Source organism: Archocentrus centrarchus, chromosome 16, assembly GCF_007364275.1.
Source record: "Archocentrus centrarchus isolate MPI-CPG fArcCen1 chromosome 16, fArcCen1, whole genome shotgun sequence".
Classification (NCBI taxonomy): Eukaryota; Metazoa; Chordata; class Actinopteri; order Cichliformes; family Cichlidae; genus Archocentrus; species Archocentrus centrarchus.
In genome coordinates, this window is record NC_044361.1 from 31,067,942 (window position 1) to 31,093,162 (window position 25,221).

General features: G+C 38.5%; 1 protein-coding gene across 3 annotated transcripts in view; it reads right to left on the reverse strand.

Annotated features, from left to right (window-relative positions):
- LOC115794462 (mannosyl-oligosaccharide 1,2-alpha-mannosidase IA) overlaps positions 1 to 25,221 on the reverse strand; it is a 196,257-nt gene that overhangs the window by 15,210 nt on the left and 155,826 nt on the right. For 2 of the 3 annotated variants that reach the window (XR_004021173.1, XM_030749989.1), the window contains exons 5-8: positions 10,765 to 10,859; positions 5,084 to 5,210; positions 4,823 to 4,916; positions 2,872 to 2,987 (exon numbers count right to left, since the gene is read on the reverse strand). Coding sequence is in view for 2 of the 3 variants with exons in the window: in XM_030749989.1 (XP_030605849.1) it covers positions 2,872 to 2,987; positions 4,823 to 4,916; positions 5,084 to 5,210; positions 10,765 to 10,859 (432 nt within the window). In the remaining variant the exon portion in view is untranslated. The remainder of the gene's footprint in view (positions 1 to 2,871; positions 2,988 to 4,822; positions 4,917 to 5,083; positions 5,211 to 10,764; positions 10,860 to 25,221) is intronic. The other variant, XM_030749990.1, reaches the window with a different exon arrangement.

Below are 25,221 nucleotides of genomic sequence, written 5' to 3' on the forward strand. Positions count from 1 at the left end.
ATTCGACAGAGTAAATGCCTAATTTTTCATGAACTTTATGCTCCTCTGACAGAGGTCATAAAATGCAGCAGCAAGCAGCTGTGCCACCTGTCATCTTTAATAGACGTGATTTTAAAATTACTGCTCCAAAGCAAGGACGTCTCATTTTGACTCCTATCGCCTTGTGTCTTTTCCTCGCCTCCTCAGCTCACACCTCCGGTGGAATGGACCGAGACATGAGGCGAAGAGACAAAGAAAGTCATAAAGCACTTACAGATATATGAAAAGAGGGGAAGGAGACTGAGTCCTAAAGGTCCGAGGAACAACTTTTGTTATCTTCCCAGGTTAGCTAGCAAGAGAATACAGAGACTATTGTATGAGAATACAGGTGAAGACTTTGATGCTACAAGTTCAGATAATTCGTTTTTTGTTTGTTTGTTTTAGCAACGTCTATAATGATGTTTCAGCAGTATTTAGGAATTAGACCAATCATACAGACCTGTGTTAATGTAGACTAATTAATATTTCTAATTTTATTAATAGCCCACTGTATACCTCTGAAGGAACATAAAAGATTGAAATCTAAGAGAATATACATGGAACGAGGTTCTCTGCAAACTCTATGCACCCCGTGCAGTTTTGCACTCGATATTATTTGAGACATAAAATTTCACATTCACCAGTTTCTCAATCTCGGCTGTTGTTACTACAAACCTAGAAGCAGATGTTATGATGAAGCCTGACCGATGAAAATGCACAACATACCATTAATAGATTACATCATTTACATTAAATCTACAGCATGTCATGTTTACTAATCTGCAGAGGATTTAATGCATCCAAAATTATTGAGGCGACAGTGTGAAAAAGGATTGCAAATACGCTTAAATATGATGCTTTGCACTCCATGCATGCGCGCATTTCAACTTGCTCCCTGAAACCTGAACGTGTCCATACAGTAACACCTGAAAGGTAGCTGTTTGCTGTTAATAATATTCACAGGCAGGATCGGATGCTTTTTTCCTTCTTTGTGCTAAAATGCTAAATTTTGTTCTGTTTCACATGTGGAAGCTTTGTGAGGAAGTCAAACCCTGATGCATTCATCAGAATGCGAGTGTGTGTGTGTGTGTGTGTGTGTGTGTGTGTGTGTGTGTGTGTGAGAGAGATAGGAAAAATGTGCTTAAAGGTATAAAACAAAGCACTGCATGAATCTGTGTATGGATGAGTGAATGTGGCTTATAGGGGACAAAATGCTTTAAGTGCTCAGTTACAGTAGAAAAAGCGCTATATAAAAGTTTACCATTTATATTTCATAATTCATTACAAGAATAGTTAATATTAACATTTCACAATAGAGCCATATCCCCAAAAATATTTTAAAACTGGTCAAGTAAAATACATTTCAGTGTAATTATGGTTCTCTAAGAGCTCATCACAGATATTAGAATCACTCAAGATAATTGTGTGATACAGGCAGTTTAAATTCAAGTAACAGCATTAACAAGGGGTTATATTCACCAGTGCCGCAGTATGTGGGTGGTACTGAAATATGTACTAAATATGCATACTTGCTAATTTCCTTACTTTTAATTTGGCACTGCAAGTTAGTGTCCACCAGCAGTAATAACATAACAGTGCTAACAAGACAGGAACCACGGCCGACCATGACCAGACTGTGACCTGCAAAGATCAACTCTGCTGCCGTCTCATTAACGCACAGTCCACACTAAGAAATACTATTATTATTTTAATTAGACACTGATAATTCAAAATAACTGCTTTACACTCATACTTTCCAGAATCTAATAGGAGGTACATCCACCAGTCTGTATATATGGACACTCTTCACCTGTGTAAGGGATTAGTCCAGCATGACTGCTGCACAGTAACGTCTATTAAATGACTGAATAAAACAAGAATCTCAAGTTTCAACCATAGACAAATGAGCAAATTTGGACATTTTATGCACATTTCTGCTTCTTTGCAGGTGTTTCTTGTCAGTACTTTGTTTCTTAGAACAGCTGTTTCCACTTACAACTCTTGTTTACTGCATTGGAATCACTTCATGCTAAATAGGGGGTGTTATAAATAGTTTATAAATACCATGTTCTCTGGAAGAAACATTTTTCTTGAGGGTTGTGACTGATGGTTTTCTTACTAATTAGCTGTTGTTAGCAGTAATCATGGCATAGCATAATTAGAAAATGTTCTCTCATTCAGCACTGTTTTAATTAGAACTCTACTTTTATTTGAATGCCAAAGATAATGAGTTGTGCCATGGCTTCACCTCAGATCTCTGTATAAACATGTAGTATATAACTTAATCTAAAAGCGTGGGGGTCCTTGGCCATTTAAATATCAAGTCACAGGGGAGAAGAAACGTTTGTAATTAGTAATTCTGCCTCTGGCTTGACCCTCTGATGAAAACTGAGGAATTCTCGATGGCAATTGTAAATTAATTTCTATGATACTGAAATTGTAGCCACAAGCAGTGTACTTTACTCTGACATTATCTCCATTAAAGAGAAAAACAGACAACAACTAATGATTTGATGCACACTGAAGTATACAGATACTTTTCTGCTGGCAGTGGGAGAGCAGGTATTTATCACTACAGCATATGAAAACATGCTTCATTCAGCTGATCACACCTACATTCCTGTTATTCCATGTCTGATAAGGGTTTACAATGATGTATCCTTCACTCAGCCTTCAACGATTCCCTAAAAATAATATACTTGTGGTCCTGCTGTTGTTTCTTATGGGTGTAAAGCAGTTTGGGCTCTTTGTTTTATTGAAAGTGCATGCTAATTACAGTAATTATCATTTCATCTAACTGAGCTATGCTTGAACAAGTTCTTTGTTTACACTGAAGAATAAAGATTTCCATACCTCCAGTGCACTGTAGTACATCTTCTTTGCATCGTCATCCATCTTATCTGACATCAGATATGATTTGATCAGATACTCATAAAAGCTATCCCCTAGGCCACCGATGGAAACATGATCTAAAAGGAAAGTAACAGGTAAACTGAGTTATTCAGCAAGGTCACACACACGCAAACACAAACAGTTTAGTATTCGTGGTTTTCTGCGGGTGCTGGAAAGTTTTAAATTTCTCCCAAAAAGTGGTAAAATACAGAAAGTTCTTGCTTTCTGTATATCTTCTTCTTATATATACATTTTTTTCAGGCTTCTGTGAGACTTAGGAGACCTTTAAACTAAAGGTGTAATGGTTCTGACATTAAACTGTGTTGTAGGAGGCTTTATTTTAGATTCTGTCACTACTGCTAACCATAGACTTTAAATGGATGGATGCAAGCACCGTGATGACATCTGCTGGTCAATAAACTCTAATCTTGATGCCTAAAGCTGAACATTTTGGTCAACGTGCTGAGGAATATTGCATGCTCGTACGGTAGAGCAGATTGTCAGTCAAAAGATAGGTCAACCCTAAAGCCTACCTTGCCTTATTGACCTTTCTGACTCTAAATTATACCATAGTTTACAAAGTACACACCATACTGTTTTATATAAGATGGGTTTTAGTGATTGAGACCATAAACTCATGAAGAACTCATCAAGGTCATAGATCAAGTGAGCAGTAGGGTTGCTTTCTTATGGACTTTTATAGATGCAACAAGTAGGACTGGCCTCTGGATGAACGGAGGCACACTTGGATTGGTTTACATATAAATACTATGCTGCTAACAACAATAAGTACAAAGCTCACAGTCTCTTGCATGTGCTGATTCTAGCAAAACTTAAACTATTTAATTATTTAACCATCAAAAGTTATTCAAATTTATTCCCTCTTGTATAATGTTTGAAAAAATGAATTTACAATTAGCACAGTAAACTCACAATCACGTGGGTGCCTTGTCCAAAACTCGACAGTTGCTGCTGAGATAACTTTAGTACTCTTGTCTTTTCTGGTGAATTCATAGTTTGTGTGTACTGGGAACTCACAGACTTTCTGTGAGTATTTGAAAACTTTTATTTCAAAGTTTAAATTATGTAACACACTTCAAGCTTGTCAGTGGAAACTAAAACAAATGGCTGTTGATTTTCCACTTGCCTGCTATAATTTCACATTTGAATTCAAAAGATGAATATGATATCACATAAATGGCAAGTATGAGTCTTCATTAATCCACTCATAGCATGCACATACGCCTTTGCTGACTCTCTGCAAGGTTATCACAGTGCTGCTGTGATTGTCCTTGACACTGACAAATGACAGAAAGCTGTGATGCCAAATGTTTTTTTTTCCCCTTTGTGCTGATATTTATACACAGTTTTCCTCCCTACATCCTCGCCCACAACAATTAGCTTCTGTAATGATTTAGATTGCCACCTTTTCAATCAAACCAACGTCTAATCACCTGATTTCCCCCCAAGTTTCTTTCAGGTAAATCAGAAAGATCCAATTTCCTCAAGTAATAGAATTCATTATCATTTTAATAACCCAGAGCAATGGGACTCATATAGCCATTGTAACTGCATGAGCCTGACTATACAAATGAAAGGAAGCGGGTGAATAGGTGGATGACACAGGCGATCAGCTGAAAGAGCTTTGACATGTGAGGAGATTCAAGGTCTGTCAGTGATGTGAAAGCTAAAGAAAAAAAGGAGAGAAATGGCAAAGGAACAAAATATGAAATCACACTCAGTGACCTCAAACTCTTGTACTCCTGACCAACATTGGGTACACACAATTACTGTGTGTACCCAAAAAAAATGACCTTCCCAAGTGGACCTGTGATATCAGTTTGATATCAACTTTAAGGTATTTTGAGTACCTATAATCTTAAAATATTTGAAAACTAACCACAGTACTTACGTTGGACCCAGTTGCCACTGACTGGACTGAGGAAGTTTGGGTAGAGGCCATGGGGTTTCTCAATCTTGTTCAGAAGCTTTCTGATGTTCATCACCTGCAAATGCATATGCCATCAGGCAAAGGGAACTTGTATTATGCAGTTTCCTCAAGGCCAAAAGGCATTTTGCAGAGAAACTGTAGTAATAAGAAATCAGAACATCATGTTCAGCGCTGTAAATTGTGCTGCAAAGTACAAATGGAAGGCTTATTCATATACTGAACCTTCTCCGTGTAGATTGGATTGCTGGACAGCTCGGTCAGATGCACAAATTCGAGGTGAAGAGTCCCAAACTCAGCCAGGATGCTGCTCCCGGCTGAAGCCCAACCCCAGCTCCAACTGGTGCCACTGCAGCAGGGACGACATTCAAACACGTCGACTAAGTATCAGCAAGACAGAGATTCACTGTCGTGACCAGTTAGGGTTATTTCCACACGTAAATTATAATAAAACATAACAAGACTGGGTCTCTCTCTTCTGCCAACTGCCAGTGTGTGTCAGCTGATAGATATGCAAAGCGCACCAAAAAGTGGTGAAAAAATAGTCAGTGGGTTGCAGTAGTTTAGCAAACTAAAGCAAAAACCAACTTGCAGAAAAAGAAGCTACATTGTGACAACAAACTCCCAACCTTCCTCAATAACTCACACGCTTAAATAGCGCCACAGTAGTGCTGGTACAAAGGTTTGTTCTGAATTGGACTGGGTCAGTTTCACCTGTCTGACCTTTGTCACCTGTCAGTTTCAGTGTGTTTGATTTAGCTGATACTTAAAGGGCTTAGATGCTCCAGCAATTGTCAGAAATTTTTAATACCGAGGTTTCATTACATGCTGGTATTTGACTATGTTTTGAATATATCATCTAATGCTCTGGCAAAGCCCTCCTGCTCATTTGTCACTGTGTCCATAGTCTGTGTTTCCCTGTTGTTATACACAGCATGTATGTTTGTTTTCAAACTAGGAAAGCCTTATTAATTTAAGCATATTACTTTATCTTATGGTAGCATCAGGCAGATGCAGTTGAGCCTGTAAGACAAATATTAACCGTGCTCATATGTTTGTTGTAGGCTTGTGCAAAACCCCGGCTCAAACGGACGCAGCTAACTGCAAATGCAGATTAATTACGTTCACTGGTGACATGCTGTGAAGGTAATAGGTTTTATCAGTGTCTTAATCCTTTTGGTTTTATTCATACAGTCAAAAACATGCTTAACAAGTAAGCATATTAATTTTCAGCTTCATATGAAAAACTGCAGTTGCAGCAGTATTAAACCGAACTCCAGGAAACACTTTCAGTTTTAGACCGGATTCTTCAGATGTTATACGGTACATCACATTCTCAGCACAGTGCAGCTGAACAAAGTTGAACAAAGTACTCTCAGTGCTAGACAGACATCTCTGTATTCAGACTCTGCTTAATGCATCATGAAACTTTGCTTTCCTTTTCAGATGGAAATCAGTAACCATCTCCTGCACTCTCTACAGTGCATTCCATCCAAAGTGTATTGATCTAACTGAACATTTTGCTATTAAAGCAACACCGTTCATCAATACCAAAGTTGAAATTATAAATTCATAATTTCCTACATTTTAAGCACAAATGCTAAATGTTTACCAGGTCCAGCTTTTGATACATGAAGATGCTAGTCTTTTGTCTGCCTTATGTGATCAGGAATTAACTGATGTTGAATACAAGCAGTCTGTATTTTGAGATATTGTGCTGTGAAAAATTGTGACGGATATTTTTCAGCATATTCTGACATTTTGTCGACCGAACAGTCAATAAATTAATGAACAATGCAATTTAACTGACAATAAACAAAAAAGTATTCAATTAAAATGCTATCAGATTATGTAACTCCAATTTATGAGATGAATAAGCTTTCTTTTTGCCAGTTAAATCCTGTATTCCCAATATAAGGCCAACACATTTATGTGCTTTTTGTAAACTATGGCAAATGATAGCAAACAGCTTGTGACACTGACCTAAGAAAGAGAAACTGCTATGAGCACATGATGTTCAGATTTTTAGATAACTAAAATACTCTTAAAGAGTGCATGTTTTCATCTTTCCTGATGTTCCCAGTTGAAATATATAAAATGGACTTGGCAGCCGATGTGGGCTGGCACAGCAAATTTAATCTGTCTGCTAAAAATAAACTCTTCAAAAGTCTGTAAAAATAGCCTTCATCACCATCTACAATTAGTTTAATTTATTGTTGATTGCTGCGATTGATGTTTGTTTAAAGTTTCATTATAATCAGTGTCAAACTCACAGATGCTGACAAGTTGTATGTATCAATATAAACCTGGAAAAGTGTTTCAGAAACTATACACAGCAGCATAGGCTTTGCTTACTTTGTGTCGGTAGGATCAGTCAACAGATCAAAGCTTTGTGTGGTGATCTAATTAGTTAGGCCATAAGACATAACTTTACATATCTTCTTAGAGATGCTGGAGGATATGTGATACTGGATAATGAATTGAGCTGAAATGTTGAGAAGGTGAGAAGAAGGCGGAGAGAAATGGTGTGAAGTGGCTGACGAATGAGGGCAGAGGGGAATCAAAGAGTCTGGCACTCTGATAAATGCAGCTATTAAAGGTTTAGGGGCTGCATCGTTAATACTTCTGGTTCGAGTCATATCTGATTCCTTCATCAAGCGGACTCAGTCTAGGCGAAGTGCAGGGCAGCAACTGGTGCATTCATCTTGAGAGGGAAGAGCATCGGGTGGTAGTCACTGCATCGCTGCTGCCTGGTAAGCAACATCACTGGTACATAGTCATTAATCCTTTCACCTTTTTTTTAATAAACACACGCTTTCCCCACCATCTGTCAGAAATATAATCAGGTGTGAAAAAAAAAATAATGAAGAAAGTGGAAATCAATTCCACATGTCATGCATAATGTACTTGAGAAATTGGGGTTGAAACACTCATTTCAGTGTTGTAAACTTGGTCATTTTAACAGGAAAAACACATTTCGTGTATGAAAGAAAACACTGTATATCTACTGTATTTTACTTGGGTGTTAAGTGCTGTTAGGACCACCTTCAACATGTTGAAGGGGTTTTCAGCTACGGTAGCTGGAATATTGTTCATTTGTACAAGGGGAAACTAAAATATTACACGAGCGCAATTATGAGGCTTAGATGAAAAAAAAAAAATTCTGAGAAACAAAAACTAGAAGTTTTATTCTTAATTAATAAGCTGATTATTTTTTCCACTTCATTTTCTGCCCTTAAAATATTAGATAAAGCTTAAAGACAGCTCCCTGACGCCTGTTATAATGATGGTGATCTATGACCATGTGGTGCTGTTCAGAAATGTTTAGTTTCCCTTCACAATGGACGGAGAAGGAATCTGTACAAATAAAAGTAAGAACTTGAAAATATGTGGATTTTTTTGTGGAAAGACTACATAAGCTGTCAATTGTCAATTTTGTCAGACAGTTTGATGCCAGTTATAATGGAGACACACTAACACACTAGTACACACAGTATACCATTAAAACATAAGAAGAAACTAGTAAAAGGCAAAAAAACAATTAAATCATAAGAGAGACTTCCTGGAAACTCCCCTGAACTGAACTCCCCTGTGTGCACAGTGCTGACTGTTCTCTTACACATTGCATAGGTTTACTTCTAAAATGATGTGGGTTTGTTTGTGTGTGCTACACTATGGGCAGTAGGGTTCCTCCTGCCCATCTGTATCTCTGGCACTGTTAGTGATGTAGAAAGAATTAACTGTAGAGTGAGGTAATTAAATCTTCCAGCAGCTGTCCAGCTTGGCTGGTGGGTTAATTGGTAGCAGGTGGAAGACGGGGGCGCCAGGAAGTATTTCATAAGAAAATAAGATTAGTTGATGAGAAGAAGAGTTTAAAAGTAAAAACTTGGTCATAGAATTTTGATCTAGTCTCACATCATAATGGACCCTTTACACCTTATTCATATGATGTATGAACAACAATGACAGGATAATAGTCACGTTGCATGAATGTAGGCCAGCAATGATAATTTGCCTCTCACAGTCACCCAACACATTGCTGTTATCGTTCATCAGTTTGTCCCGATTTTTTTCTTGTAAGCTTTCCAGTTCTGATTTCAGTCTCCCTATAAAAGCCACCCCACACACACACACACACACACTCCTACCTAAAAAAGGGTCAAACCCATATCCATATAAGCAGTAGTAAAAATCCACAGTGAAATTGCTCTGAAAATAGCTCAAAGTTGTGCTGCATGACTGTGGCATTAACAAGATTGTGTCAACAAAGATTTTAGATTAGAACGTCATTAGTTTAGAACAGATTGAAAAGTTAACACTACTCATTTAAAAACATGCAAATATTATTCATGTGATCTTCCAAAGTGGTAACGAACACAGATTAATTCTTATCTAAATGTCATTGGCATGGCTTAGCCTGAAGCTGATCCATTGTCAGTAAACACAGACTGTGTGATTGCTTGTTGAGCTTTTTTTTTTTTTTTTAATAATTTCTCTTTCCTTAATTGATGTGATCTAGGGTTTAATCCCGGGATCCGGGATTCCCGGGAAATGCGATCAGAACCATTTCCCGTTTCCCGGGAAACGTTAGACGGGAAACCGGGAAACAAGTCGCGCGCGTCGATTTGACTTTCAGAAAGAAAAGAAAGCTTCAGAATGTTAAATTTAAGGAAATATTGAGAGAAGCGTTCGTTTAATGCGAAAAGCATTACTCTTCATTTCAGGCACGTTCAGCCTCCGTTTAAGGCTTCAGCCTTCATCTCAAGCGTTTTAATAGAGGTATTACACAGTTGTGCTTTTTTCCTCTTTAATTTGTTGAAATCGTAGGCAATGTGTTTACCCTAAGGTATTTTGTATTATATAATTTTATATTATTATATATTGTTATATTGCAGTATATAGCCTATAAAATATGCCTGCCCTGAACAATAAAGAAATATCTGTTTAACTTCGAGTGTTTCTTTTCCTCGTTTGCAGCCGCTTACTAACAATCATGAATTAGGATACGGGCCTAATGTGTGAAGAAATTATCATGAAATAGATTGCTTTAACATATTTCGCTTTTAAAATGGAGTTGAGTAAAATGTATATTTTTTAGGCTATAAGGATTGGCCAGTTTTTCAAAAGACGATTCACAGCGAACCTACTTTAACCCTCAGACACGGTGTTATAAATTTGCTGTTGCCAGAATGGCAATGACCAAGTCGTAGTGCATTACTCAAGGCCCTGTGTTATGTCATATTATAGTGTAGTACAGTAGTTAACTTTTCAATGACTATTACAGCGTTCCACTGGTGGAGATATAGCGCAACAGATGTCGCCACGACAGCGTGGCTGAGCCTTTATCAATGCTGTGGAGATGAACCGTATTGTTTTGCACCAGCAGTTGTAAAATATCTTGGTATAATTCCATGTACAATGGAGGAATATTCGAATTATATTTGTTAAGGGAGTGTTGAGGAACGACACAACACCGCATAGCTCGAGCACTCGAATGTCCAGATGTAGGTTTTATTGCGTTAATCAAGCCGACGTTACCCCCTACTGGGCATAACAGGACATAGCTGGAAAGCTACCTCTACAATATCACAATAGGTTAAGGCCGACACAGGCTACAGAAGGCCTAATTAAAATAAAAAAATAAATAAACTTTTTCCCGGGATTCCCGGGAAATGACGAGCCATTTCCCGGGATTTGATTCATGTCATTTTCGGGAAAAATATTAAACCCTAATGTGATCCTCACATTCAAACAGCATTTAGTTTGCTTAAAGGCAACGTGCATGTTGAACTTGGGCTGTAGTTAAGAACAAAGTTTTGTGCAGTCTTAAATGCCAGAAAAATCTGATAGCTTTGAATCGTCTTTTATCAGAGAAGCTGGATGCAAAGGCTTGTGCTGAGACTCACCTTCCGAGATTGATGACTCCTCGGGGTATTCCTGTTGGTGTGTTGAAGGCAGGCAGTAGCTTCTCTCCCAGCTCCACTGCTTTATTCTTGAATAACTGAAGAGAAAACACAAGGCAATACAACTTGGTGAATATTAACTGACAAAAAAAAAATGTGCATACAGTCATGTAAGTACATCTAAGTACATCCTTACTTCTTCCACGGGAATTAAGAGGCTAAGTAGCACCCAGGTACCACTAATCAAATGCACTTGATTAACAGATAATCAGCAAGTGTGACCACCTCTATAAAAACAGAAATTTTGGCAGTTTGCTGGTCTGGAGCATTTACAGTAGGTATTGTGATGATACCCAAGATCAGACCGTGCATTGCTCAGAGAAACTCCAAAAACCAAAACAGCATACCCACGCAAATACATTATGCTGTCGAGCACGGTGGCGGAAGAGTGATGATTTGGGTTTGTTTCACAGCCACAGGACCTGCGTTCCTTGCAGTCATTGATTCAACCATGAACTCTGTAAACCAAAGTATTCTAGAGTCAAATGTGAAGCCATCCGTCTAACAAGCTTTGGACAGCTTGGCAACTGGGTCATGCTAAAGGACAATGATCCCAAGCACACAAACACCTTTACAGCATAATGGCTGAAAAGAAAATAATCAAGGTGTTGAAAAGGCCCAGTCAAAGTCCAGATCTCAACCTGAATGAAATACTGGTGCAGGAACCTGGGCTAAAATTCCTCCAAAACTGATAAAGTCATGCAGTAAATGATTAAGATATTTTTGCTAAAGGTGGATCAACACGTGTCATAGAGGGTACTTTTTCACAGGACTACTTAGAGCCCTACATAAACTTTCTTTTCCACATGACTGACTGTCATCCAGTGATTAGGAATTAGTTTCATCATTCCTTCTTTTTATAGTTTACTTATAAATAGGTAATATATAAATATACACTATGTATATAAACACTATATAAACACTTTGCCTCTCATTTCAACCAAGCTTGAAAACTTAGGTGACAGACTGAGAATCAAAAATCAACATTTCCCTTCATTTTTTTCCCTTTTGAAATAAATAACCCAACTACAGCAATATTAAAAGCACTCGTAGCAATGTACTCTACAGAGGTCCATTTAAAACTGCACTCTCTCCACACCTGCACTGGCAATACTCTTAAACCAAGGCAGTATCATTGTATGAGCTGAACTATCTTTCACCAAATCTTCATTCATTCTCCACCATTAACCAGAGGGAATAGTGTTTGGGGGGAAAGGAAAGGAAGACAAAAGAGTAAGACACTGAAATCTCGACAAAGAAAGAGATGTCTTAGGAGACAAAAGGGTGACGGAGCAAAGGTGAGATTCATAAAAGACTGAAAACCTCAGAGACTGGAGAGAAGAGAAAGTGACTGAGAAGAGACAGACGTGTTATATGGAGGGAAAACGGTGTAGTGGAGGACAAAGCACAGCCAGAAAGAGAGTGTTTGTGAGTGCAGCAGAGCCGGAGAGCAGTGACTCAGCAGAAAAATCGAAGACGAGGAAAGAAATTGCAGCCAGTAACTACAGACCACTTGTCTTTACCAAGATTATTATCATACAAGAGATCTTTGCAGAGCCTTGCTTAAAGTATGCAGTTGTTTTAAAGAGAATTTCAGAGTTTGATTAAATATTTAAAACTGGCCTGTATGTTCTCCGCTCAAAAACAACTTTTCTTTGTCGTAACAATGCTTCTTGGCAATAAATCTTATACTGTTGGAAATCCTGTATATTTCCCCTTAAATGGTGCCACATTTGCAATGAAAATGCATTTTTGGGTTGAGGAGGAGGCCCCAGTTATTCCACATGCTAACACAACACCAAATCAAACAAATAGCAGAATAAGCTCCTTGGCTTTGGCAGAGAAGATTTGGCTCCAAAAAAATAAATAAAAAAATAAACTAACTGAAAATAGAATAATACAATTTGATGATAAAGTTTAATTGTATAGCACTTAACAAAACCACCATTAAAGTGATTCCTGGAAACACAGGGGAAAATAACTAGGAAGAAATAGGCTGTGCTAGTTCAAAGTAAAAATAAGACGATACAATGTGATTCCATGGTTAAAAAAAAATTAATTAAAAAAAAAAAAAATCAACAACCCTGAACCATGAAATAATTACCAGAATTATTGATCCTTCTGATAAATGAAACAGAAATAAAATATTAATTTGCATATATAATGAATGAATGATACTTTATTGGCCCCACAATGGGGAAATTATAGTTAACAGAACACCCATCCAAGAAAAGACAAACAAACCAGACAAACATAGGGAGATAAGTGTCTGCGGCCTTGCTGCCATCACTGAGAGGTGCTGCCGTTACAAAAGATGAAACACTAGCGAACACACGAAGGGGTAGATGAGGAGAAAAAAATTCATCTCGTACTATGCCCCAAGTGGGCCCATAAGTCTTAATTTGTATCATACTTTCTACATCTTTGCAAATTTTTGCTTAACAATGTACTGTGCAATTTTGGGGGGAAAAGAAATTCAACACATGATGTAGAAGTCGAAATGTAGAAAATCCAAAACTCATGAACAAAATATTGATACATTTGGCATTAAAGGGTTAAAATTTCGAAAATTTGTATTTAAAAAAAAAAAAAAAAAAAAGTCAAAGTGAAAATCTGTCGAACATGCTGTGGACCTTTGCTTAATGAACACTCACACCAAGTTTCAGAAGAATTGCCCAACAAAATAAAGAAGGTGTAGCAATTGAAGTTAAATATCAATCTATAGTATTTATTGAAAATTTTGATTATTAATAAACAAAGTCAAAAATCTGAAATTCATCTGCAGCATTTTGTATAGATTTGTCCAATGAATACTTGTAGCAAGTTTCAAAAGATTCAGCCAACAAATAAGGAAGAAGTCACTGAAGTTATACATGAAGGTACTGTTTATCTTCAAAATTTTTGAAAATAAAAAAGGTGTCTAAAGCATTTTGTAGAGCTTTGCACACTGAATACTCACACCAAGTTTCAAAAGAGTTAGCCAAGAAACAGGGAGCAGCAGGGATTAAAGGTAAACATCAATGTACAGTAATTCTGGAAATTTTCAAAAATTAATTAAAAAATAAAGTCAAAAATCTGAATCCCCTATTTTGAAGACCCTTATCCAAACAGTATCTGTGCCAAGTTTCAGAATATAAATGACCGAGAAGTAGCAAATTTAGCAAAAAGTTGATGGACGACAGACAGATGCCGAACGGCCGGTATCCGATAAGATCCACGACTGTCATCTGTCATTGACAGTGGAGCTGTCTGTCAGTGTCACCTTGCCATTGGGACCAAATGGAGTCTCTGCTGCAAACATGATCATTAATGACAGAAAACAGCCATCCAAAATTATATTTATTTAGATCTTAAATTTAAACTACGTGGAGCGGGTTGTACAGGTGAGCCTGCCTTTATAAGATACTGCACATATCCATGCAGTATGTATTAAATGTATGTATGTATTTATTAAAATATATCAAAAGCGAGCCAAAAATGCAAAAAAGTGCATCAGAGAATAATACAAGGACTAACAAATAAAACAGTTGATAAATGAAAATTAAATTAAGGACAAGATGCAAGAAACACCCTTCAACTATGTTATAAGTGTTGATGTTGATGCACAGTTTGTCCACCAGAGTGCACCCTGCAGGTTCCCTGTTGGCAACATGCATGTGAAATGCCACAAACACAACATATCAGACTTTTAAATCACCAAATATTGATTTTAAAGATCCTATCTGGGTCAGGCTCTAATATTTATAGAAAGAAAAGTTTTTAAAAAGTTTTATTAATGGTTTCAGATACTGTTTTAGTTTCAGAATGTGTGTCTGTCTAAAGATTTCGTTGGACCGTGGTAGCATTACACAGTCACTTGTTAATTCTGGCTAGAACAGCCTCAGCCTTGATGTATGTGAGTGCACGTTTGTGTGTTTGCCACACTCCCTCTTGAGTCCCCTGGTTCTCCATTTTATCAAAGAGCGCACTAATGACCCTCCGCCTGGTCTCATCTCTCTTCATCGGCCCTTTCTACCACCAGTGCTGTGCGAACAAACCAGAAGCCCAAAGGCACAAACACACACACACACACACACACACTTATCCCAAACCAGCACAAATCCAACCTTGTTCTCATTTACGTGCTACACTTGCATCATTTTAAGCATCACAACAGAAAGATGCATCAATCACATTTAAATGAACTCCCTCTACTACATTAAGTAACAGACAGACATGAAGCTGGGGCTGTTGATTATATTGCATTCATTTATTATTGTTTGCTTGTTTATAAATTACTTGATTAATTATAGTAAAGCCCCTTTGGCTGGCATCTGCTCAGTGCACAGCACACAATCTAAATTAAAGGCCGTGATCATAAATCTGTCTATGGTGACATGCCGCTGCTCTCTTGTGCCACACTCAGAGCCTCCTTCTGCATGAGCTCGCATCCTGAAGTGCTACTGTAATTGCACTTGGTGTGTTTGCTCTTCCTTCTTGTCCACTTGCTAAAGTGAGGTTATCAAATTCCAAGATTGGCTGGATTCACATTTCTTTCTTTCTTTTTTTAATATTTAACACTCCCTGCTTCCAAGGCTGAAAAGGATGGAATAATGGTGGAACAAGGCAAAGAGCAACACTGATCGAATGTGACAGCCGACAGGTTGCTTTCTTCTCTTTCAGTTGAAATTCTCTGTCAGTTGGCAGATAGGAGGCTGGACACAAATGGCTTTTCTATCAGCTCTTAACTGCTGAAGACACACATCAAGCATGGAGTCATCTATTCCAAAACAAACATCATCAGAGCCCAGCGGAGAGAAACTTTTCTTGGTCTGCCACTTCTGTTTACCACTAAAAACTCTGAGTCCTCACCTCAGGGAACATGGAGCATGAAAAAAAAATAGGTCTATGCACGCTTCCATGCACCCAAATTTCAAACAAATATTTCAGTTCTGTTCAATCCTTTAACAGTACTACTAGAAAACATTAAAAACATATAACCACAATCAGGAGAGTTCAGTCAGGACCACTATTGTCAAAAGACTGTTTCCATCTACAGTAATTTATATTTGGTTGAATGGCTCTTTTCTGGGACCTCCCTGCTGTTTCATTTGTATATGCGGAAAACTGGAGGTAGTGAGAGCACCAGTCGATCATCTGTGACTGGTATGATGATGAGTGAGTCAGATACAGCAAGAGGAGCTGGGGCAAAAGTGGGCTGCAAAGCAGCCTGCAGATGCACAGCAACTGTGGGCAGGCCAAAGCAGTTTAAATAATGCAGCCTATATTAGATTATCCAAACTGGATTTGTAGGGTATCAGCTGAGTCATCAGCCGATGACTGAGATCAGCTGATTCACAGGAGTTGTGGATGGGCTTAACTTCGTAGCCTGCCTGAACTATGCTTGGCATTGTGAAAAGTAGCGTTGACTGACAGTAGTTACAGCATGTTTTAAATTTAAATTAATCACACTTTCAGTACTAAAGCAAACAGGGTTAGCAAACATTTGAGCATTAATGCATTAAAGAATAACAGAAATCAAGCTCTTATTAGCAAAGTCTCTTATTCATACACTTTTTGACTCTTCTTGGCAACATAGGCAGCTTTTCCTTTTTTTCTTCTCATTTAGGACACAGCATCATACGTGATTAGACAGGTGACGCGTATGGTGAAAATATAATGTGGCAATAAAATGACTACGATGGCTTGCTGATGTGTTTTAACAGCCAGCAAAGAACATCATCGGCTGCTTGAATCCTTCACTCTCTGTGTCACTGATACTGAAGTAAAAATGTGAATTTTTTAATGTGAAAACAAAGCCTCGTTCTCTTTCACACCTGTCATCACCTCCTCTTTACTCACACTAAAGAGGTGTAGGAGGCTAAGCAAACTGAAATCCTGATCTGCTGAAGATGAGAAACGGGTGGTATGCAGCGGTGTCATAAAAACCCACCAGCAATTTAAAAGCAAATTTCAGCCAGAGGACTGGTTGGTGTGTTTTTTTTTTTTTTTTAATTCTATCCTCTATATGTGAGACCAAAGCGTATGCAGAGTGCATGCAAAATCCTGTTTTGATACAAGTCCAACACAGACACAGTTATTTTCATGCAACTAGTTTCCTCTTTAAAAAAAAAGAAAGAGTTAATCTGATGTTGTCTGGCTTTAAAAAAAAAAAAAAAAAAAAAAAAAAAAGACATTTTATTTACACCACAGATATACAATTAACTTTTTGGCAGCTTATGAGTACAGATCTTCAGAATAATCTCCTCTGCATCCCTCACAGCTCGCTATTGTGCAAGTCTGCAGTAATTTTCTCACTGTCTTTTCCTTTTGTTCTGACTTACAGAGGACAGCTGCTGGTCAAAAAAAAAATCTATAAAGCGAGTAGAAGGCGTATATATTATACTGGGACTTTGTTGCAAAATTCAGCAACTTTTTATAGAAACTTTTCAGAAAAATTACAGGTGAGGCACACATCTATCTCCTGTACGGTTCAGCAAGATGAAGCACCCAAGGAGAGACGTTTTCTTGCTTTTAACTTTTTTAGTCATTATTTCACTTCTAAATATAGCTAAAATTACAGCGCAGCCACTCACAACTTATGTGCATGGTGATCTTGTTAGATGGCATTCCAGTTATAAGAAGATCCTTGAATAGAGTTACTAATTAGGACAGAATTTTTAGTTCTGGCCACACACACAAAAAAAGCACGCTTAAAAATTAACTGTCTCTACCGGTGTGTAATTAACAGGAAGCGGAAACCTTGTAATGACATCAACTACAAGCTGATGAGTCAAGAAGAAAACAGCAAAATCCTGTTTGTGAAGTCACTGTGTGTAGGCAGTTCGTATGCTTCATCACATCACTGTACAGCAGGGTGTACTCAACGGTTGCTTCCATTGCTGATTTATCTGCTAATTATGTTTTACTCATTCTATATAATGACAATGAAGAGATGTCAGCTGCAGTTTTTGAAACTAAGGTGACATCTTGAGCATTGTAGAATAACTTCATGTATTCAGATCAGTGATATGTTGTCACCTTCTTAAAGTAATGGCCTAAGTCTTTTTTTTTTTTTAGATTTTTCAGAAAAGACCAAAAAAAAAAAAAACCTGAACCAAACATTGAAAATATGATTAATGATTAAATAAAATTGTTTAAAAAATCCCCCCACACACACACATAGAAAGTGCCATTATTTTAAGAGGGTGACAACATTAAAGAAAAGCATCATTTCTTTAGAAGTTGGGTTTTCTGTTTGAAAGCCACAAACAACTAATCAATAATAAAAACTTAAAAAAGTGAATTTTCTGTCAGTTGACTAATTGTCATGTTTTGCTTATGAAACTTGAAACAAATACAGATTTTGTTTCAAGGTTTAGTTAGTATTAAAAAAAATCCTTTGGTTGCTCCCTTATTCACAAGTGATTGCCACAGCAGTGAGCTCCACATGTTCGATTTGGCAGATTTTTACACTGGATACCGTTCCTGATGCAACCCCCAGGGGACCTGTGTCTCCTCCAGGGATCTAACCGGGGATCTTTTCACTTCATCAGAACCACTTACTGTTAGCATACCATTATTAATTTTCTCTTGTAGGATGTAACCTGTGCATCCTACAATGAATCATGTCACTGTTTTTTGTGTGTACAGCTACTCAGCATACAGTTTGAGGAGTAGAATATGATCCTAGTTTGAAAAATCCTTAAAAGACAAAGTCAGGACTTTAAGTTGAGTCTGAAATTAGGAAATGTTTGGTTCCATTTTAGAGCTTAAATGATGTTTAATTGATATATTATGCCACTACTTTTGTAGTGGAAACAAAATCCACTTTGACCACCGACATAAATCATAAAAGGCCTAAAGGAAAAAAAATTATATATATATATATATATATATATATATATATATATATATATATATATATATATATATAAACACACACAAACAAGACTCTCACCTGCAAACGAGCAAATGGAAATTGTTAGAAAACATGTTTACATTTTTCATCATAACTTGAACTCTGCTCCTGTGGGGGTGTGTTAGCTGTGTGAGATGGAGTAATTATCTTGTTTTGGAAAATGGTCTTCCTCCAGTTGGAGTTGAAAAAGAATAATAATAAAAAAAAAATTATACACACACACACACACACACACACACACACACACACACACACACACACACACACACACACACACACACACACACACACACACACACACATATTAAAACATGGTTCAGGTATGCTGTAGGCTGAAAGATAGCTGTGGCTTAATTCTGCTGAGACCACAGCCAGATACTCATTTGCTCAGTGTGAGGCGACTGGAACGCAAAGTCAAGCGGCTGCACCTTGTTTTAATTTATCTCCCAGCGGCACTGGTCATTAGTTGGATCCTTTTCTTTTCCCTTTATCTTAATGAGCCTGATGGGGGCACACAGGAATATTCCAAATAAAACAGATACCATACAGGTATCTTAGCCACTAGCTGCAGATATCACTGATTGAAAGGAATATTACAAGTCTCAGCTTCGATAGTCTTCTGTGCTACATATACCCTTTCAACTGGATCTGACAAGACTGACAGGAGAAGACCCTTTGATGCACATTGATTTCGTTCTTCATTTCACAAGCTGCTGGTGCGAGCTGACTGAAAAGCAGACGAGTCCACAGCTCACAGTACCATCACTTAACTACGCTTCAACAAGTCTAAATCTCACTACATCAACATTGTTGCCTTTGACCAAGATTTACCCCTGCTTTGAATATTGAGCTACAGATGGTAAGCTATATTTAGCAACGCCGGTGTGTAACATTCTTAATGAATAGTCAAGGTTAATATGGGCAGGACAGCAGAAAGCCTGCAAAAGTGTTCTTTTGCTCCTCTGCAAATCTTTACTATTGCCAATGAGAGTATAATTTCAAAAACCTAAACTTTATCCATGCCAGTGATTTCACTGCAAATTCCAATTCCATTTTTGTACCCCACACACACTTTTCAACATCTCAATCTGCAAAGCTGGCAGTGTGACACGGTGTGTCTTGAGCACAGTCTGCTAACTCGCAGCACGCAGTCTCACATCAGCCACTCACCCCTCATGTCGGAAACGAAAAGCACTCTGCATAATTTATGCAGCATACCATCGCCTGAGAGCGAGTAGGCGAACACGCTAAAACAGATCCAATAAATTAGACATGAGGACTTCTCCGAAAACAAATGCAGTGGTAAAATGGAAGTACCCACCAAAGCCCAAATTGGAAAACAAACAAGTGGCGGCTGCTCAATCAAGCCTCCCTGGAAGGGAGCAGCTCTAAATTAGTCCACATTACAGCTATATTGTTAAGCAACGCTCATCAGCTTAAACGTTCCTCGCTCAAGCACACGAGCCGCCCACAGACTTTCTGCCCCTCCTTTTGACCCACTAAACTAAGCTTATACAAATCATATCAGTGTGCTGACTGCTGCCTCTGTATAACACAGCAGGCACAGTTGCTGTTCTTTCTCCCTGCTTGGTGATGCAATTATTGAAGACGATGTGGTTGCTGGTTGCAAATACAGAAGTGGTCATTACGGAATTGTTTCAACTGTAACATGTTCTTTCCATATTACAGGATAGCCACCGAGTGGCAGTGTATACTTCGGTTTTGATTTGGGAACTCAAACGGTATATTTTTTCATCTTAAGCTGATTATTTTGTGTCATTGCAACACGATTCCTGCATGAAATGGGGAAAAAAAAAAAAAAAAAAAAAAGAACAGCCAGAGGGAAGACTTAATCCTACTCATGTTTTACCGTTTAAAAATAAATAAATACAAGGAGACTCAACATGTTCGATTTGTGGAGCCAACTCCAAGCTAGCCGATGGCAGATCACTTTGAATCATTGTCTTAGCACCTTGAGAGATAATGTTGGCACACTAACCATTTGTGGCACACAGGAAAAATTAAACCGCTTTTTCTTTTTTTGTCACACAGCAACACTATTATACCTGTTTACATATTGACGGATGTCATATATGATCAGTCCTCCCTGTAGCAATGGAGCAGGTAGACCCAGCGCCCCATCAATAATTCAACCTACAATTTGCATGGTGCCAGAACCTTTCCGTCACTGTTACTATGGAAGAGGAACAGGAAGGAGATGGGGCCGATGGCGTCAGATCCAATTCTCATAAGGACCATAACAGTCTCAACAGGCCTGGTGTAGGAGGACAACAGGCACCTACTGGCCCACTCAGCTAGACACAAGAGCTAACAGGTACCTTCCTGTGTGGGCATCGACAGACAATACTCCCAGAGAAACTGCAAGAAATCTAAGAGATCTTGTTAAAGTGTAAGAGGGAAAACTGTCTGGGACTGCCTGTCAGCGACATGCAAATGGTGGAGACATTGCAACACTGTGTGGGAGACGGATTAAAGTTTTCACACATACTTTCTTATATCCTGTGAGAAACTTGCAGGCTGCAACAGAATGTAAAACATTTCAGCCCCAACAGAATAATGCAGAGGCTGTAATATTCATTATACTCCTTCAGTACGAATGTGCTGTACTGGTATTGCATTAAAAATAAGTTTTAGGAAGGTGCTGGAGAGCAAACCAGACTGCCATGAAAAATGGTTTATCCCACTGAGAACATGACGGTTCAAGAAATCTGCACATTGGAATACGTTTTCTGTGAAAGTCTTTTGGCCCTAAATTAGGATATTTTATGGTAAACTGCACATTTTACATTTCCATCTGTGACTGATTGTTTTGGTCATTTTTACTGAAAAATTAAGATGCAGGGGGGAGTTTGGTTAGGTCACATTTTACTACACTGAGCACGCAAAATGCTAATACAAAATGCAACCTAGAATTTTATTCTCACATTTAATTAACTTGCAACACACACAATTAATGTACACATTAAATTCATGCAAATGAAACATGTTTGAAGTGACATTACAACATTGTTCCTGAAGTACGAAGGCCCTGGCACTTGCCCCTATTTTTTATATTATTTTATTATTGGAGTAATAGGAGAAAAAAAAAATCCTACTGTCACCAGTTTCATTAGGATTTATCGTCCGGACCCAATGAATATTTCTAAAAGATTTTACAGCAACATAAATCTAATAATTGTTGGAGTATTTCAAAAATATTTCTTCATTAAATCAATGGTGACAAACACTAGTCTTACTGACCACTCAAAGTGCTTAAACAAGACCCCACAGAACAGGACTGTCTTTGAATCCATCTCCTGTTTTAAAGAGTTCACCCTTCATCCAAGATGTAATAAAACAATAATACAATAATATACCTGTTGCTTGTTCTCCTAAAGAGATGAGACAATCTGTGAGAAAAACCCAATAGTTGCTGAGAATGAAGGAATGCGGTGCTATGGTGTGGTGAGGATAAAGTCTAAAAGATGAGGGAGGCATTGCCTCAGTTGAAAGGGGAGCGGGTGGGGGGGAAGGGGGGGGGGGTATGACTGCGATGAGAGATGGCAAGACGAAATGAGGAAGATCACAGTGGCCTAGTGTGGATCTGCAGTTCAGTTGGCGATATGTTAGTTGTTTGTGGAGTGTAAGAGAAAGATGCGAAGAGAAAAGCCCAGTTTCTCTTCGCATCTTTAAAAGCCCCTGATGGCAGTGCCAGGCTTCAAAGCATCGGCTGCCTCATCAAAGACTCGGCTCAGTGAAGGATATGGCCACTGTGATGCCATGGATGCGGGGGTGTGTGTGTGTGTGTGTGTGTGTGTGTGTGTGTGTGCGTGTGTGTGTGTAAGCTGGAGTGACAGATGCTTGCCTGACAATGTGTTTCTCTTCACTGTAAATTAAGAAAGCACATATCACACTTCAGAGATGAACAATTCTAACAAGAATCTTTTATTGGAGCTTCTGCAGGAAGTTATTGTGGTGTCAGTGGCTGCCAGTGAATAGGAAGGCATGGGCTTAGCCCAAGTTGCACCTGTCTATTATTGTGTAGCTTAACCTTTACCTGCCAAAACTGCTCTGACTTATTGGGGTATGGACTCCTGAGGGTGACATGTGGTGTCTAGGACCAGGATGCTGGTCCAAAGTTCATTGAGGGTCTTGTGGGTTGGGATTGGGATTAGAACTGGGACTGTTTTAGTGCATCCCAAGGATGATTGGGTTCTGGGCAGGGGTTGAGCGCCATGGCTGAAAAATTAAGCCAATGTGAGAAGTCAGTTCTCTGAATCTTGTGTTGAAATGTCCAACTTTAGATTGTAACATGTTTATATCCTAGTATAAAAATGGTTTGATCTCTATAGCTAATTCATGATAACTGTGTGAGTGAAGTTTTTTTTTTCCCCTAGTCTTTTTTTTAGTAAGACACCTGTTTGTATTACAATAGTTACAACTGTATTAAGGCCTGGAGTTATGCATTATTAAGGGCATGACCACTCTGACAGATGGTTGCTGACACAGGCAGTTCTGTCAGCTGTCACCTCTGCCAATTTGAGTCACTGAATTGGATCTCGTGACTGTGTTTTCTGGCATTCGTACATTTTTTTTTAAACCTTTAAGAAGTATGCGCTCCAGTTTATTTGCATGGAACTTCAGAACAGAAGTTCATAAATGAATAGATGTCACTGTAGCTATGTTCATCTATTCTGTACAGTCTACGGTTGGTACATCTCAAAATAACCCTAACCACACGAATGCAGGGACCTAATGTTTCCTAGCAGAGCACTGCATTGTAATAGGATGATAAATGTTATTGATTTCATCTTTCATTGGTTTTATTGTTATAGCTGATTGGGGCTTGTGTTTGGAGAGAAGCTGGTGTTCTGAAAGACAGAAACTCTATGTAATATATCCTTGTTGAAATAAACAAATAAAGCCTACATAATCACCAAGCTTGCAGTCTGGAAAGAAAAGGCAATTCAGTTTAACACAGTGCACAGGCTGCTTAGGGTAGATAACTGACATTCAGGCCCTCAAAATTTAACTGCTTTTCCTCAAAATCAAAACATGTAAGACACTCCAGAAACTCAATTTCACAAGTTCTTCAAAAGGGGGTAAGTGCACAGGCAGCAACTCACTTCTTATAATGACAGACATTTTATCAGCTAGCTGTAACACCATATATTTTTAAAGCAAGAAAGAAGTCAATATAGGCTCACAAAGTCAACCTGGATTCTTTAAGATTAGAAATGGTGAAAAGGTGAGGAGTGGTGAAAAAGGTAAAAAGGCTTTATGACAGTGAAAGGCATTCAGATGATAAAATATGCAATTATACTGTATCTTTGTCAGTGCGTGTTTTATCTGCGCCACACCCTGATAAAACTGACTGGTTTTAACAAAGGTGATTTACTGCTGCAGAGCTTATCTGAAAAAGCAGAGATGGTAGTGTTTGGGCACGTGTAAATTGCGCACAGTCTAACACACAAAGTCAGAGAGAGAATCTAAGAATGGGGTCATGTGACGGTCACACACAGCTTCAGTACCAGGCAAGTAAACCTTGAAACAAAAACTGGTGCTTTTTCATTTCACATGAATTCAATAATAAAAGAGCTTTAGATCTAAGTTTAAACAGCCACTCTAGCAAACCTGCTGCCGTTTTTTTTTTTTTTTAATGCAACAAGAGCAGTTTGGTGACATTTCACTCAGCCTCCCAAAATATACCACATACTGTGTCCATCCGCCCCAGCTACCACCACAGCACAGAAAACAAACTACTGAATATAAACAGATTTTTCTGCAGGTATGGCAGAAATGTAAGTGCCATCTCCTAAAAGCTCAAATCTTCTACCAATTTAAAATAAATCCCTGACTGTAAATTCACCTTTAAAAACAAGCACACCATTTCATCAAGAATGTAGTTTACTGCAGAAGAAGCTCGAGTTCAAGCACGCTTTAGTTAGCGTCTGTTCTACAGCACTTTGGAGGCTTCGCTGATGACATGCCATCTCCCTGTGATCTACCTTGCTAGTTGTTGCTGCCCATAAAAATCAGGCCCCTTAGGTTAAGAAGCATACTGTGAATTCCCCTCGATCTTCTGTGTTATGATGGATCCCCCCCCGATTCTTTCAACACCAACCTCACATCCATTAGGCTATCATCATCTCTGACTCTACCTCGGGGACCTACTTATATGGCACTGCATTCTTCTCTGCGATTGGCCTGGCAGACTTTCTGTTGCCTCACTGTTGCCATGGTTTCGACTGGAGCTGCGCTGCAGTGTTTGCTAGCTCCATCTGTCTTGGGTGTCAGCTGGGTGGAAAATGCTGTGATTCCACTCATTTTCTCAGTGGGGGGTGGCATCCATCCTGCTGCCACTCCTCTGTGTGTCTGTGCTAGCACAGATCAACACAGCCCCTGACTCAAGTTCAGATGCAGCTCGACAGCAAAGAGGATTTTTGTTTAGTGTCAGACATGCTTCATCAATTTGAAGGCAAAATAATGCTAGGGAAGGT